We start from the raw sequence: 17,053 nt of genomic DNA on the forward strand, positions 1-17,053 counted from the left end.
TTAGTGCAATAATCACATTTATCTGAATAGAATACACAGCTAAGAGTAAAAATATGATTCGCTACAGTTTGGAACCACCAATGGTTTGTTGCCCCAGCAGGATTTTACGTGTAACAATTGGCCTGATTGGCCTGCGGTCACTGGGGTAGACAGGCAATGCCTTGTATTATTATGAACATTTACAAACAAATTCATACATTTTTTGTTAGAAGATAGATAGAGCAGTAGGAAACATACATACATGCATATAGAAGCAATGTCAGATAGAGAACTTTTTCTATTCTCTATTATTAACTGACCCAAATTGTTTCAGCTAAATTAGCCATTAGGCTGCTCTTATATATTAGAGATACAGGGGGACAACAACAAAATAACAACGCTCTATTCAACACAATAATATATATATAAATATATATGCATAAAACATTATTCATAAGGGCCTACTTATAAGAACAAAGTTACATCTGATGTTTGGAGATGCATTTACGGGTTTTATTTGTTAAAAAAAATCTAATAATAAAAGTGTCAACATAGGTGACCAGAAAAAAACAAAACATGGTTTCCACAAAACGTTGTTTTGCGCATGCGCCATGTGTGTTTTCCTGTCCATGTGTAGGCGAGTCACGTGTCGTCATGTCCCTGCCGATGTTGTGCTAGGTTTTTATTATTGGCGTCTAATCTTCGTTTCACTTTTCCTAGACATCTCGCCGCATTACCTCCATATATCCTTCGCCGAAGAATGAGCGACAACGATGACATCGAAGTCGACAGTGACGTATGTTACCTATTCCCCGATTAATAACCGCCAGCTATTTAGTTTAACGAATGTGTTTTCGCCTTTCTGTCAATGCACGGTAACGCTGGTTTCTAAGCTAGCTGGTTAGCTAATGCAACAGCTCTCGTGATGTGGGGCTTGCTATCTGTACGGACGCCGAATTAAATATAATTAACACCGACAATTAAAACCGCAGGAAGGGGAAGAAGCTCGGTGTTAACCGTCTCGGCTCCGATCCAACGCAGATGTGTACGTGTGTGTGCGTCTAAAGGCGACAGAACAGCACCGTGTGACAGTAGCGTCAGACGGCGTTAGCATGCTACACAGGCGACGTTAATCCAAGTGGTCGCTCCTGGGTTACGTTCTTCAATCACAAACTGATCCGATGGTCGGATGTGATCCAGGGGTTGAATCTGGAGTCTTAAAGAATACATTTTAAGCTGTCTTGTGTTTCCTGTGCTCGATTGATTAGAGGTCCATCTCCCCTGAGGTCGGGTCGACCACAGAATGACATGTCGTTCCCTCACCCCTTCACCGATTCGTGTTTTTATGTTTAACTGGTGATCTGAATCTAAATGCATCACGCTTGCAAGTGTCACGTATGCATAAAGCGTGGACAATGACCCGCTAAATCAATTGGACTATTGCAACGATAAGAGCTGGGGTTTAAACTTTCATTTTCCTTTTGGGCTTTCATCCTCAAACATAATCTATGGTTTAATATCCATTACATCTGTAACTTTAAACCAAAACTACATGTGCTCCGATCTGCCCTGGTGTGTAACGTTGTATTGTGTGGCATTGAAATGCATTCTACCCGGGTGTCAACCGTCGTTGGGCAGAACTAGTTGGCGTGTGACAATGAACCCAACATGTTGGAGCATTAATCCGGTCAATAATTATGGTCGCGTAGCATTCCCTTCCCCCACCGGACTTGATCCTCAGCTTTGCATCCTTGTTTTAGTGGTACAGCTGCGTCGGGGCGAGCCAGCATCCTATTGGTCTGTGACGTGTTGACTCAACCTGACCTGGGTTCATCGTAATCGAAAGCTGTTTCCTGTACAAATATTCACTGAATTGATGCTACCGTTAAATGGTAGTCTTATATATATTGTCTGTGCAGGAGATTGCATCCATGCAATATTGAGAAAACATTGGGGGGGATAATTTCCTTGGCAATTTACCTCAGGAGTAAACAGTGCATGTGTAAAACCAGAAACGTTTATCCCACGTTTTTCCCTCTGTGGTTATGAAAACACGTACAAGGGTTTAGCACCCTCAAGTTTTTCTTCAATTCCTCTTTTACTACAAATGTAATAATCCACAAATAGCCATGCTCCAAAACAATAAGGACTTTCTGTGAATGTATCGTGGCTTCCCATCTTTACCTACCTTTACCTAACTGTTGGGACCACTGTTTGCAAATAACTCATCCATCAATGTGTTCGAGGAGCGCGGGGGGGGGGGAAGTATGTTTCCTTACCCTACGAGAGTTTTGTACTTTGTTAATGCATTATAATAAAAAAAAAAGGAAACATTTTTTACGCATTAATCACTGTATGGTTAAGGCGGCCTTAACCATAAAGTGCTGGGGGAAACACTGGTATCTGCCTATGTCAATTCAATGTCACATGAACGCCATCCAGATTTTGGTTCAAGAAATGGTACAGGCTATAGCTATTTATTTTGGATGCCGATCTTTAGTGCTTGGCTTGAACTAAGATGCACTAGGCTATTTAGCCCTGGCAGATCATTATTGCATTTATTGATCTCTGAATGCAGAGGCTTTTTAAACCCCCTCTCCCGCTGTCATCCACTGTTTCAAATTATAACAGCAATTATAGCACTTTTTAGCCTTTATACATTATTCATGCAACAATGCATATTGAAGGCCAATTTACCAGGAGGAACTTGGGGCATTTTAAGAGAGAAATGAAAATGGCGATGATTGTGTATCTAAAAAACAATTACAATATAGCACATGATGTGCTTAACCATAATCTCATAGTTGGCTGAATAGCCATACGCATGATAAACCAGTCGTTCATTCTCTTGAACCTGTTGACAAAAGTGGCCTTACCAGAGCTAAAGACACGACCAGAGCTGTCTTTCCTGTTCTATAGTTTCAGTTTAGTTCATTTTGATTGTGATGCATGAAATCACAGGTACACTGCAGTAGAATGGTGCCTCAGTCAATGGCTTGCACAGTTGTGGTGCCAGTGTGGACAATATTCATACCCATCAGGGCATGTCCATGGGTAGTGTTTGTCTTTGTGGTTCTCCCCTATCTACTGTGCAGAGCAAAATGCCTCTGGACGCAATTGGATAAACCTGCAGCCAATCAGCGCAATGAAACATTTGACACACAGTTGCAGCCATCTTGGTTTTTTATGAAAATACATCAACTGAACTCCAATTTGGCGTTCCTCTTTTCATCATTGTATCAAGCCCGCCACATATGCATATTGATCCTTTGAATTGGAGGGGGTCCAGACCCCTATGACAGAGCAAAGAAAACATGAGCTTGCAGATTCGTCTGGTCCCCAAGCTATTTGTTTTTAAATGTTTTTAATTGTGGGTAAGCTTGGATGTGTGGTAATACGACTGATTGGCCAGCGGCCCGTCATTCCATACACAGTGCCCCCACCATCTTGCTGAGAGAAGTAGATTAGACTTTAACCCTCTGCCTCTCTGAGCAGCAGTGAGTTGTCGGAATGACTTTACTACAGCCCCCCCCCCCCCATCCTGTTAGATAAAACAACATAAATTAAATATTAAGTGTTAAAGGGGAAGTAAAACAAATCCTTTTTTTCTAAATGTGGTTAAGTCTTATATGATCATCAAGCCACCGCCATATACCTATGCCATATTGTCACTATTACTAAAATTCAAATTCAAGTTAGACTAAAGCAGTGAAATTTTGCCCACTTCATATGGCTGGTTTGTGGAATTGTAAAGTAATGAACACATCTGACGATTGTGTGAATTTCTCCAACCCTACAAGGGCAAATGGCTGTCTGGAAAAAGATGAATGATCATTTGTACACCAAGGCCAACTCTGCTGTGTAATGTTGGCACTACTCATCGGTACTTCAAATGCTGTCAGCATATAAACAGCAGCTGCTTGGCCCCCGCTCCATCCTCAGGCTGGTTGCTAAGGGTTACTGGTGCTCAACCCCTTGCCACCTCCACCACCTCAGGTCCCCTCGGGTCAGCAGTAGCTCCGGAGGTAGAGTGGGTTGGCTGGGTAGGCTCTGGTTTGATCCCCAGCTCTTTCTCAAGGTACCCCTGAGCAAGACATCTCACCCTAACTGCTCCTCGCCTTGCTTGGTTGACACCGCCGTCAGTGTGTGTGATTGTGTACTAATGGTTTCGTGAATGCGTACTAAGGCGTCTGCTCAATGCCCTAAATGTAAATGTGGGGTTCCATACCCCGGCGTCAGGCTCTTGTCCTGGGACCGCCCCGTGGCGCGGTGCCTCCTCGTCCTGACGGAAGACGCGTGGCACACGACGGTATTTACAATTTGCGATCTTAAACACAGTGCCTGTTTTACAGGCAGACAAGCGGGCGCACCACAACGCTCTGGAGCGCAAGCGGCGGGACCACATCAAAGACAGCTTCCACAGTTTACGGGACTCGGTGCCTGCCTTGCAAGGGGAAAAGGTGAGTAACGAGGGTTCCCCGCTGTCCACGTCTAATACCAGGGGGGATTTTGCAGGGCCAGAAGGTTCAGTAAGTATTCTTCTAATTACAGTACAAAATACATACATGTTCAAAACATCTCCTTCAGTTGTTTATTTTAACACAAACTGCTACTGTGGAACCAAAAAGATCTCAATAAGCACTAGATAAGATGTCAAAAAGAGGTAGTTACTGGAGCGTGACTTTGTAGGAACAGCGCTTTTTTGGACTTTGCTGTAAATGATTGTGAGATCAATGCAAAAATAACACTAAATAAACAAACACATTTAAATGTACCATGTGCATAGTTAAATCGGTTTCATCCTATGTGCTTTGAATACAGAGTTGAGTGCCTGTGAAATGGACAATGCTCCGTCTGCCCACTGCTGAGCCCTTTTCGTTTCTGCTGACAGAGTTCTGTCAAACAGGCTTCTCGAGCACAGATCCTAGATAAGGCCACAGAGTACATCCAGTTCATGAGGCGAAAAAACACCACCCACCAGCAGGACATCGACGACCTGAAGAAGCAGAACGCTCTGCTGGAGCAACAAGGTGAGCGGGGCATCTTGGTGGGGGACGGGGCGGAAGGACCTAGTCCGGGGCAACAGTCTGTAAATACATGCACGTGTTGGAAAGTCTCTACGCTGTTACTTATTGGGTGTGATCCTTGGTCGTCCTGTGGCTCGCGGTGCAGTCCGTGCCCTGGAGAAGGCCAAGGGCAACAACCAGCTGCAGGCCAACAGCTACTCCTCGGACAGCAGCTTGTACACCAACCGCAAGGGCAGCGCCGTGTCGGCCTTCGACGGCGGCTCCGACTCCAGCTCCGAATCGGAGCCCGAGGAGCCACCCACTAGGAAGAAGCTGCGTGTGGAGCCCAGTTAGACCGTCCCCTCCCTCCCTCCCCCCCCCCCCCCCCCCCCGACACTGGGTCCCAGGCACTCCCTACTCAAACTCTTGTTCACCAGCCCCCACCCACCTCCCCATCCCCACCAACTCCTCCAACATGTCTCGAGGCTCGAGGACGACCTCGTAATCCGGTCCGGGACGTTAGGTGGAACCAGGCGTGTGAGAGAGTGGAGAGGTGCTACGATACGCTTCAACCTTTCTCTGCTCTCCTGGTCGGCGACACCCCCGCCACAAACCCTGTCAATTCCCCCCCTCCCCCTGAGGCGACGGTGACCCGCTCCAACGTGAGGCAGCTCTGCAGTTTTTTGAAGGACTTGATGCTTTTTCAAAACCTCATTATGAAAACGTTTCTAGTCGCCGCGGCGTAAAGCTTTAGTGAAGCTACGACGACACGCCCTTGTGTGCTTCTCTTCTGCCCTCCTTTTAGTTCGGTTTTGGAACACCTCCGAAAATCCTGCGTTTTGACACTTACCATACCTTTGAGAAATTGTCCTTAGACATAGTTTACCTTTTTAATGTTTGTACTTTTCCAGAAATGATTGTGAACTTTGCTTTTAGAAAAAAATTAAATGCCCTGCAAGGTGAAATCCCCCCTCCCCCCCTCCAATAAGTTAGTGTCGGTGGCTAAAGCTGTTGTCCTGAATGTTAGTGTAATCAAATGAATGCCTATATTAAATGATAAACTACTTGACTTCTTACTCCCACATCGTATTTGGTTGTTTGGCTATTAATCTCCGTAAATATGGGTGTGTGTGTGAACTGACCTCTTTATTTTAGATCATCCCTCATTTAACAGGTTTGAAACCCGTTTTTCTATTTTTTATTTTCCAAAAATATAAACGTGGCGATGAAAAAAAATCCTCAAATGAAAATGAATGTTACACAATGCAGTTATGAGCAGTGACCTTTATTTTTGTTATTGGAAGATATGTGTCGGTGTGTAGTATTTAACACTATATACTCTTAAATGTCGTCATTTCTTCAGAAGACAAACCTTCCCTGGAAATATTTTGCCTGCACTGGGAATGTTTTTTAGTTTTGTTTCCTACCCTTATTTTGTTTTACAGAGGTAAATACGTGTGTACTAAATCAATATTTGTTTATTCCATTCCATGGAAATTACAGGTATGTTGTACATACTGCCAACAATTGTCTTGCAAGTTGAGGCCTACCTTTACGATGAGACTAAATAAAAAACTATTTTATCCTTTTGGGAAGTTTTTTGTTTTTGTTGTCCGTTTGTTTATATGCATATTATTAGAATTCTATTTACATTTTCATGTAGTCTGTCACTTTTAAATGCTGTGTCCTAAGTGTGTAAGGGGTAGCGCATTATAAAACGCTAAGTCCTATAGAAACCGGTCCCGTACCTGACCCGTGCTCTGACCCCTCCCCCCAGACAACAAATAGCTTGTAAAACAGCTGATCCCAGATAAAGACGTATTTCAGGAAAACATGATCTTCAACAGGAAAATGACCTTCAAAATAAAAGCTTACAAAATGTCAAGAGCTATGTAGGTTAACCACACTGGCATTCTCGTCTACTGGAAATTGACATAATTAACTCTTACACCAAGTACATAGAAATGTTTAGTTGACAACTCAACCACCCAATATGAAAATTGAATATTTAATTGCACTGCGTTGAAAGATGTAACAAAAACATTTTCCGTAGTATTAATAAATAATTGCAATTTTTTCATATTGTGTTCCATAGATGGATCGGGCTATATTCAACAATGTTTCAGGCTGAGAAATCAATTGGCGTATGGCTAGAGAACGCTTTACTTCGAAAATTTGGCCGGAAAACGGAAATCTCCATTTTGCGGGCTTGACAATGAAATATACGCGTTTACTCTGAATGCAAGTGCAGCCTCTTTCAGTCCATGTTGCTGGCGTAAATGCCATGCTTTTATCTGATAATGAACATTTCAGCAATGACTAAACAGTATGATATTCTGGTCAAATTAATGATTCTGGGAGATTCAGGAGTTGGCAAAACGTGTTTGTTGCGAAGATTCACTGAGAAGGAATATCATCCTTACCATATTTCAACAATCGGTAAGCTGTCAAAGTTTTCAGCGATCATCGATGTTTATATCAGTATTAACATTTACGAAAGGACCAACGTGTTAGAAAGATGACCGTGGGGTACTTCAGACAACTACATTGACTTAAGTCATCAATTCATTAGGAATTTTGGATTTGGGATTGTAAACCATGAAGAAGTTTCCGCTGGTCAGAGAACACTTCCTCAGGATGCAAGTGCATCTGCAGATTAGACAGACTGGAGGGAATAACTGCATTCTTGAGTGCAAATATTTATTTTTATTTTAGTCTCCTATAAACGTGTTGATTGGTCGACCATCACTATTTTGTCAAGCCTACTGTTGAAAGACGTTCTAATTTCATTTTAGAAGATTACTTTATTCGCATACAATTGGTTAATTGGCAAACTGATGTTAACGAACTAGGGTCTTACAATAGGGACATTTGATATTACCATGATTGTCTTAAATTGTATTTATTCAGAAGGCAAACCTACCTTATAACACACAATAGAAAAGCCTACTTTTCTGTTTGATTACTTAAACGACTATACAATCTAGTTCTACCATTATTGCCATTTCGTTAGTTTCGTTACAGTGGTCTATGTCCCAACCATTGAGATAATTAGCAAAGTCCAGGGTCCAGATGAATGTGTAAACAAAGATGGCCATAGCCAACCACACACAGTTCTCATTACCAAAGAACGAGATGAGGTCAATGGAACTGCATTACACATTGTAGTTTGTGTGTGTGTGTGTGTGTGTGTGTGTGTGTGTGTGTGTGTGTGTGTGTGTGTGTGTGTGTGTGTGTGTGTGTGTGTTCATGTGATCATGATCATCAACAAATATATATATATATATATATATATATGTGTGTGTGTTTTTTACTGCTTTTAGGGGTCGATTTTAAAATGAAGACATTAGACATAGATGGAATCAAAGTCAGAGTACAGATCTGGTGAGTGGAATGCTGTCTACCAGCATTGTCATCCTGTGACATTTTGTTTATTATAGTGAGTATAGACTATCTATCTATAAAAACATATTCTGTCTTTTAAGGGACACTGCAGGTCAAGAACGTTATCAGAGCATAACTAAACAGTACTACAGACGGGCCCAAGTGAGTTTCTAAAAACAAATATTCAGTGTTAATGTCAGCTGTTGCCTAATACTTTAAGCTACATTAAGCACAGGCCTGCATGAAATCTCTTCCTTGTCCCTGATTGTTTTTTTCTTCTGAATTCCACCCAGGGCATTATCCTTGTGTACGACATAACAAATGAGCCATCTTTTCACCACATCATGAGTTGGGCGGGGGATGTGGATGAGGTGAGAGCAACAGAAAACACTTGTCCTCCCTACTTACTTATTATTAGTCTTAATTATTATTCTGCATTATTTTTAGTATTATTATTATTAATTATTACAAGTATGTGTATAATAATAATTGTTAATATAATAATAATTAATCAATTATTATAATGTAGAGTGGCCCCAGCCAATCTGGTGCAGTACTACTGATTGATCATTTCATTGACCTGTTGGTTGTAGAATGCTCCTGATCACATTCAGAGGATCCTAGTGGGGAACAAGTCGGACATGGAAGCAGGAAGGTGTGTCTCTGAGGAGAAAGGAAAAGAGGTTAGCTGGCATTGAATCTTATGAAGGGATGTGAACACGTGTTAAAATGTCATCACCGAAGGAACAGGGCGCACCACTTTAACACCCCTTTTTAACTCCTTCGGTGGAGTAGCTTGCAGCTTTCTATGGATTAGACTTCTTTGAGACCAGTGCCTGCACCAACCAAAACATCAGCGAGGTAGGTCACATGGGCGTCATCCTTTGAGCCAGCACCTCAAGCTAGTCATTATTTAGTCGTTTGTTGGTACACAGTTGGTCTATTTATGTGAAGCTAAAGCCCTTCAAATTGTTAGTGTAAACACACCTGCACCTTTTATATTTTTTTCAACAGGCTATCTTTATTAAATATCCCTGTACAGTTGTATTTTCATTTTGCTGCCCCTACACTTCATAAAAATACCCTAGTATGTGCAAACCTACCTTTTGGTTTCTATAATAGCCTTTATTTTATTTCCTCGTTCCTTCAGCCGTTCACTCGCCTGACAGAGCTGGTCCTACAGGCTCACAGGAGACACGTTGACCGCGTTCTGGAACCCCTAGACCGCTTCCTGGATGGGGCCTCTCTTGAGGAGGAGAAGGGCCCTCAGGCCTTTCATGAAAACACACAGGATACCTGCTCGTGTTAGTGTGAGGGCTGTAGTGGTTTGTTTACACCTTGAGACCTTTTTACCCACCAGCTGTGGGTAAATGCTGTTTACCTTGGAATCCGGTGAGTTGGAGGTCCGTTCAATTCTATTCTTTTTTTTTTTTACTTTACTCTTACTTTGGTTTTAAAATACGTTTCGCATATTTATTGTGTCACCATGTTGCTTGTTGGCCAGATTTGCGTCTGCTTATCTTCCGCCCTGTTTAATCATGGAGTTGACCACTTCAATACTAAGGTAACTAGGCCTCTTCTGGGAAAAGAATCGAGCCAATGGGACCGGTTGAATTATTTACATAGTGAAACTTAAAACCATAGTAGTATGGATGGATTTCTATACAACTTAGAATTATAGCCTGGTTGGGGAATGTGTCAAGCGTAAACAAGATTGTGTTCATTGTGATTTTTTGTGGTATTTTCCTTATTTGTAGTGGGACATCTTTCAGTCCTGGTTATTGGTTGGAAATTATCCTTTTAATTCTCATTGTTTGCAAGTTCATTTAAGAATTACATTTTTACCTTTTGCATCGTGTCTGTGTAGTTGCCACATCATTGTACATTTAAAGGTTTATGTTATAGGAATCGTAGCTTCTCTATGAAAAGCCTTTATGTATGGGATACAGTGAATTGTTCAAATTTTTGCTTGAATTGTAAAGACATTGCCTTGATGTTTTGTAAAGTGCAGAGTCTCTAAACAGGCTCTTCCGCCAGAAGAGGCATTTAGAGCAGCTCTAATTAGGGTTATACAGTGGATTCATCCATTTTTCATCACAAGCTGTGGTGAAGCCCTTGGTGAAGAATTGTACTCTTCAATGTTTGATGACCATGAAACTGATATAGCTTATGGAATTGCTATGCTACAAATGTAGTCCTTTGGTAATTTTAAGTATATTTATACAAAAGATTTATTTGATTATGAGTTTATAATGTTGCTAAAGCATATCTGAACTGTGCTTTTGTAAATTTTACAAATAAATTAGAGGATTCCTTACCCCTCTACCCCTCGTCATTATTATGTCACTAAAGGTCAACACCAATGATGAAATAGATTCTACTGATGAGAAAATGTGATATGAATCTCACCTTTTGAAAGGGGGGCAGTATCGGATGTCAGGTGCGTATCAGATGTCTGCGCCGCCACCTGACACCCACCCCACAACCCAGCCCCCCCCCCCGCCTCTAACAGCAGACAGGTGACTGTGGTATCCGGATTACACCCGCTCTCACAGAAGCCCGGTCAATCCACTGTCCGTGTGGCGCAGGCGAAAAGACACAACAAGATGACGTTTATCGCCAAGACCTTCTACGACCTGAAGGCAACCACGCTGGAAGGGGCCACGGTGGACTTCAACGTGTTCAGGGGCCGCGTGGTGCTGATCGAGAACGTGGCGTCGCTCTGAGGCACCACCACCCGGGACTACAGCGAACTCAGCCAGCTGCAGAGCAAGTACCCCCACCGGCTCGTGGTCCTGGGCTTCCCCTGTAACCAGTTTGGCTACCAGGTGAGTTCAACAGCGCAGTGAGACAGCACTAGTGATTGGCCAATCGAGGCCTTTGACCTTTGAGCCCACCCCCCCTTAAATGCACTCTCGAAGATCACTGTGTGTGTGTGTGTGTCATTTGCAGGAGAACTTGTCTAATGGGGAGATCTTGAATTCGCTGAAGTATGTGCGACCGGGCGCGGGCTACGAACCCGGCTTCACCATCTTTGAAAAGTGCGAAGTCAACGGAGCGAACCCACACCCGGTCTTCGCCTACCTCAAAGACAAGCTGCCCTACCCCGAAGATGACCCCAACTCCCTCATGCAGGACCCCAAGCACCTGATCTGGACGCCCATCTGCCGGAACGACGTCTCCTGGAACTTTGAGAAGTTCCTGGTCGGGCCGGAGGGAGAGCCCTTTAAGAGATACAGCAAGAAGTTCCCCACCATCAGCATAGAGCCCGACATTCAGAGACTGTTGAGGTTAACAAAGAGCTAAGATAAATACGTAGTAGGCCTCAAGTAGTATCCCTCAAATTGCCTTTTCATCATAATACTGGTAATAGTATGTGAAGTGTTGTGTTCAGTCTTTTAAGCCTTATTAAATGAAGGTGATACTCTGAACGCGGTAGCGGGAGTACCACCTGAGCCCTCTGTAAGTGCTCAAGAGGATTGGATTCATGCTCATGTGTTTGGAAACTAATCTGGTAGGAAGGCACTGTTAAATGATAGTCGTCATGGGTTATTTGTATAGTCTTGAAAAGAAGGAGCAAGGAATTAAACTATTGTTAAGTTTTAATAGTATTCCTGAAGAACAAAAAAAAAATTATGCCTATTCTGTTTATTACTAAACGTGTGTTGGCCGACCAGCAGATGGTGCTATTACTTATGAAATGAAAATAATTCTTGGGGCGATAAATTAGTTCCTGTTCAAATAAATCACTTTGCTCAGCCTAACGATTGTTTGTGTTGGATTGACTCATCGCAAATCATTTCTGAGTTAGTCGTTTGATCATTGAGTACATATGTTTATCTTTTTTTTTATATTGAATAAATTTATAAATAGATAGGGCCTCAAAAACAGGGCCTAGTCATTCGTCTGTGTTCAAATAAACACGCTTTTATTTATACTTACGCTAATTTTCCATGCGTTTTCACCACATATCTCACCCTTGGGTCCAAGTGAAAATAGGTTTGGACCTGACAAACGATATCAAATATAAAAAACAGTCCACCGACCAATAACATAATAAGGATATTCTAACATCGATCAATTAGATGCCCCATGACATCCATGCAGACACGGTCCCCTAAACGCTATGGTATGGTAAAGTGGTATATTTCATGTCATTAATCCATTCATAACCCTATATCGTTCATCAGACCCAGGCTAGTGGTGTGTTCACATTAGTCACCAAGTCTCCAACTCACCCTTCTCTGCCACCAGGCAACAGATCACGCATGGATTGTACTGTAAAGACATTTTCCCGCGATGCATGAAGCCTACATCTGGAAATGAGGGGCTGGCCACAGGTGAGCAGTTACCATGGTAACGTTTGGTTTCCCAATGTGTCCTTCTCGCGAGACTGTAGCACAGATGGGAGGGTGTCTGAAATGATCTCATCTTTCTAGCGACTGCATAGCGCAGCGAGGAAAACCAGTAACTTCCTATCAAACTTATTAGTTGAATCTCACGCGTAGACGCCAGGCCAATTAGGATCTTAATCGGGGGACAGTTCGCCTGAAGCGAATAAAGGAAGCGTACTGTACTGGGCGTTACGGGGTTTGGACCCTGGGACCTTCCACTAGTTCAACAAAAGGAGGAAAACGTTATGCATTGTGTGACATCCAACGATTGAGGCAGAAAGGAGGAAAAGGTGAGTGGGAAGCCCCATGGTTCTGCATGCTTGGAGTCTGATGCGTGTGATCCCGGTTTAGGGTGCACGGTATAGTCCGACATGCACAGTTCAATCAAAGCCCTGTCGGGTTGGATGAAAGTAACGAGTAACGGCGGGGTGCATTCGGTGTCGGTTCGGCTTAAATCGTGCGAACTAATCGCTGTGCTTGAACGCTTTCGCCTCGAGTGACCGAAGCTGTCAACATGCATCTGTGATGCGGTCTGAAGTCGGTCCTTCGTATTGCATACATCCAAGGACGATGCATTGTTCCGCGTCTCGCAGAGGGAAAGACGATTCACAGGTGGCAGCAGAACACACGGACGACCCCCACCCACCACCCCAACCCCCCTGTTTGATCAGTCAAATCCGAGCCATGATGGATGGTTGTCACGCGAGGTGGAAGTGCAGAGCAAATTATGGGATATTTCTGTTTGCTATATGGTTGGCAAAAAGTCATTCATGTTGTGACTGTGGTGCACATCCACGGGGGTGTGCATGTTGCATCGGGTGGCAGTGCTGATAAGGCCATGGTGCTAATCCATAGACTGCGATTTCTCATTTTCGGATTTATGTGCATTGACCTAAACATACAGTTCATGTTATTTTGATCGGAAGAACAGACATCCGGGAATGTCTAATAGGACTATAACTTCGACCACCCTCTTCTGTTTTAGTCTAATCATTGATGTACGGTATGATAGCTGTTTTTGTAGTTGTTACAGCTATATCATGATATAGTATTAACAAGGCCTGGATTGCAATGGGTATTTATATTGGGGATATTGAGATGACAAAGCAGACTAGAGGCTGTGTCTGGACTTGAATCTGGAGATATGCCTGCCTCTGTCGAAGAAGCTCCTGCAGTAGACCAACCGAAAGGATTCTGACACAAACGAAAACATCGACTATTTTGACAGGCTTTGAGATAAAGTGATAGTGAATGTCCATCCAATAGAAAATACTTTATAATTATAATTCAGGAATGCGTCACCCTGCGTTTTAGTGACATTTCGTTTTTGTGTGCATTCTAGTTAAAATAACTTGTGATAAATCCTCTGAACAACTCATCTCGAGAGATTAACTTTGGGCAAGGATCAAGGATTTATGGCATTCTTGATAGGCTTAGTTGACCTATGGTAGACATAACATTCGGGTCTAGTAGCTCCACTCATTCACCGCTCTCCCAGTCTTCCTACTGCAGCTTTCGATTGAGCCTCTGCACGATGTAGCTCGTACTAAAGCTTTAAGTTAATATTCACACTGGGTCACTTCCTGGATTTTCTGATTGGATTCTCACTTGAAAAGGAATCTAGTGCATATGCAGCTTTATGTCCCTCCAGGGAGACTGGTTTTTAGCTCTATTTTAATCTCCCACGTTGGCCCATTCACTGTCTACTTTATTTTCTTTCAGAAATACAACTCAAGGTTACGGGAGTACGTTAGAGTGTGTCTCTCAAAAAGCTCAATGGGAGCTAGCTGATGATATCAGTGAAAATACATCTTTGTAGGACAGGATAATAGACTTGACCGATGTACTTTTTTTAATGGTACCTTTTTTATTTGACGTTTTATTAGTGTCTGTATCACTTTGCCAACAGAGAACTATAAGACTTTGTGTTTGTCTCATATTAAAAGCTAAAGATGAGTCAAAACGTGCTGGTTAAGAAATGTGGTAAAGCCTCTTTCCCCCCCCCCGTTTCAGTGTGTGGTTGTAGAAAGCCCTTTTTTGTAATTCAGTATCAGATCTTGTCATGCTCAATAGTAGCCATTACTGCATGCCCTACATAGGCCGTATGACAGAGTGTAACTTGTTTGTCAGTCAAACCCCCTGTTTCGGTTTTCTTGTAGCCCTGGGTTGGAAGGGATAGTCCGACAATGATGAAACAAGAGGGGTATTGTTCCTCCTCTGGCATGTGGAGCCAGCAATTACGCTAAATGACTCTTATGAAACAGTTTGGGTTCTCTTCAGTCCTGAGGTTATTAAAACACTTTGCTGTGTCGCGATCAAAGTGAAAGTAGGCCTTAATTGAAATGAGCGTTAGCATATCTGGCTCCTTGAATGGGAGCGTTCTGTCAGGATTAGGCTAAACCGCTCGCTTTAAGTGTTGTTATAGAACATTTGTTGGTATGTGGTTATTGCTTTACTTGTAAGCGAAAGATGATCTTTCATTTTAAAACGGTTTGATTCTTTTCCAACAGGATTTCACTTAACCTGGAGCCCTGTTGGCTTATAGCTTTTTAATGCCAAAGATTGGCTAAATGTCGTTTCAAATACTAAATTTTGATTGGCTCATTCCCGCAACGTCTATGGCAATGACCAAAGCATGTGATTGATTGGTTGGCTCATGCCGGTGTTACAGGTGAAGGTGTACAAGTCTGGAGAACACATCTGTTCCCGCTCCATTAGTCAGACCCCAGTCAGCAGGCAGACGGCTCGGTGATTACATGGCCACAGTTCAGCACTCTTTTCTTAAAAGTGTTCTAGGGTGCGAGTCATCATCAGAACGTTGTTGACTAGGGGGAATAGGCTGTGGGGGTTAATGAGTTGGACTATGATGAGCTGTGACAACGGGTTGCGTTTCCTGCTAAACTGTTGGAATGCTGTGTCTTTGTCTGGCTGAAGCAGGCCACCCTATGCCAGCCAATGGATAAACCAGAGGGCTCGGACACCACAATGGCCATGATGTAATCTCTTTCAGTGCACTGTCACAAAGCAAATGCATACTGACAGTGAAAAATGGCCCTCTGTTCTGCGCCTCCCATGGGGAATTTTGACCCCCACAAAAATCCATGCTAATTCGGGGTATGTCATTATCTCTGTGGGAAATGGACCTGAGAGACAATAAAGCGATTTGATGTTGTTGTGCGCAGGTGCTAAATGTTGCTTTGGGTTCCTGGGCTGGACCACCTCTGTTGGAAACAATGAAGTCTGCAGAGCGTTTTTACATTGTGTTGATTGACGGAGCACTGCCTCGGCCAGAAACCAGAGCAAAGTCTTGGTAACCAGGATGTTTTTAAACCCTCAACACAAACCCTGACTAAACGCTACAAAATCCCAGTGCTGTAGCCAGAGATTGGAAGAGATTAATTAAAAAAAAGAGAAACTATCGTGTCAAATCGAATTGATAGCGTGACGAATAAACGATTTAGCAGAAGCTGGCACTCATCATCATGTGCTTGCCTACAGACAACCCCTACTTCCATGACGCCATGCTCGGTGTTGTCTCAACATGTTTGTCATTCGCTGCACCATCTTAATTCTGTCGGCCCTGCACACTCGTCTCCCTGAATATGATTACCCCAGCAATCTCCGGGCTCCCAGTCGAATGAAAACAGCAGGCAGAAGCAGACAAGGCTTCGGCTGCGTCTATGTGGGCAGTAGTGGAATCATTTCCCCATGTGAGACCACAGAGGCTGCAACGAAATCGGAGAAGTGGGCCAGGAATGTATGAGAGCTTGACTGTGGCTTGTAACCACGGGGCTCTGGATGCACAGACAGGTCTGATCAGCTTTTCCTCATTCCTGTGCGCCTTTTCAACTGTTTTTGTTCCAATCAGGAAAAGCTCCATGTTCTACCTGGAATTCTCGACACAACAATGCACAAAGCAAGGTCGTCCTTCCAACGTATTAACTTCTCCAACAGGTTTATTCGGATGAGCCTGCCAAACCTTGGGTTATAAAACAGCGAGGGCTTCTTTCAAGGCTTGTTTCCTACATTTCAGCTGAAAAAAATAATTCTTCACATGGCTCCAATGTTCCACATCCGCTGCTTCCAGGGAAATGTATTTCCACCCTCTGAGTTCCGGTGTTACCTTTTTGGCAAAGCTAGATGAGAGGAAAGGCACTGTTGGGAAAACAGTGTTTCCTTATCCTGAATTCTTCAAATTCAGACGGAGTTAGTGTACTTTGATGGCCTGAACAGCCTGTTTATGTCTCTTGCACGCACGCACGCACGCACGTGTGCGAGCGAAAGTAAAAG

The 17,053-nt window shown here is 43.2% G+C and overlaps 4 protein-coding genes across 5 annotated transcripts in view; all 4 read left to right on the plus strand.

Moving 5' to 3' along the window:
* Positions 1-635: 635 nt before the first annotated feature.
* Positions 636-6,574, plus strand: LOC307087278 (protein max-like). 2 transcript variants are annotated; one of them, XM_079752794.1, is made up of 4 exons: positions 636-775; positions 4,332-4,439; positions 4,871-5,009; positions 5,152-6,574. In XM_079752794.1, the coding sequence occupies exons 1-4, from the start codon at positions 740-742 to the stop codon at positions 5,337-5,339; spliced, it is 471 nt and encodes a 156-aa protein (XP_079608920.1). In that variant the 5' UTR covers positions 636-739; the 3' UTR covers positions 5,340-6,574. The 2 variants fall into 2 exon arrangements, with proteins under 2 accessions (XP_079608920.1, XP_079608921.1); XM_079752795.1 differs by having other exon boundaries at positions 4,341-4,439.
* A 640-nt stretch (positions 6,575-7,214) lies between these two features.
* LOC307087276 (ras-related protein Rab-15-like) lies at positions 7,215-9,678 on the plus strand (the record flags this gene model as incomplete). The annotated part of the gene is made up of 7 exons (XM_079752792.1): positions 7,215-7,424; positions 8,309-8,369; positions 8,471-8,531; positions 8,663-8,740; positions 8,963-9,052; positions 9,165-9,230; positions 9,520-9,678. Exons 1-7 carry the CDS (start codon positions 7,265-7,267, stop codon positions 9,676-9,678), a joined length of 675 nt encoding a protein of 224 aa, XP_079608918.1. The 5' UTR covers positions 7,215-7,264.
* A 1,013-nt stretch (positions 9,679-10,691) lies between these two features.
* Positions 10,692-12,124, plus strand: gpx2 (glutathione peroxidase 2). The gene is made up of 3 exons (XM_079752793.1): positions 10,692-10,809; positions 10,925-11,197; positions 11,322-12,124. The coding sequence occupies exons 2-3, from the start codon at positions 10,976-10,978 to the stop codon at positions 11,673-11,675; spliced, it is 576 nt and encodes a 191-aa protein (XP_079608919.1). The 5' UTR covers positions 10,692-10,809; positions 10,925-10,975; the 3' UTR covers positions 11,676-12,124.
* A 697-nt stretch (positions 12,125-12,821) lies between these two features.
* Positions 12,822-17,053, plus strand: part of LOC307087268 (signal-induced proliferation-associated 1-like protein 1) — a gene marked incomplete at its 3' end in the record, with an annotated part of 40,566 nt that continues 36,334 nt past the window's right edge. Inside the window, 1 exon segment of the mRNA XM_079752776.1 lies at positions 12,822-13,053.

This window comes from Pollachius pollachius (genome assembly GCF_949987615.1).
Source record: "Pollachius pollachius genome assembly, chromosome: 15".
Classification (NCBI taxonomy): domain Eukaryota; kingdom Metazoa; phylum Chordata; class Actinopteri; order Gadiformes; family Gadidae; genus Pollachius; species Pollachius pollachius.

What these genes read in the sequence shown, in the direction of transcription:
- LOC307087278 (XM_079752794.1), top strand. Translation starts at nt 740, where the DNA reads ATGAGCGACAACGATGACATCGAAGTCGACAGTGAC. An exon ending in CTGCCTTGCAAGGGGAAAAG is followed by an intron (nt 4,440 to 4,870) that starts GTGAGTAACGAG and finishes TTCTGCTGACAG; the next exon opens with AGTTCTGTCAAACAGGCTTC. An exon ending in CGCTCTGCTGGAGCAACAAG is followed by an intron (nt 5,010 to 5,151) that starts GTGAGCGGGGCA and finishes CTCGCGGTGCAG; the next exon opens with TCCGTGCCCTGGAGAAGGCC.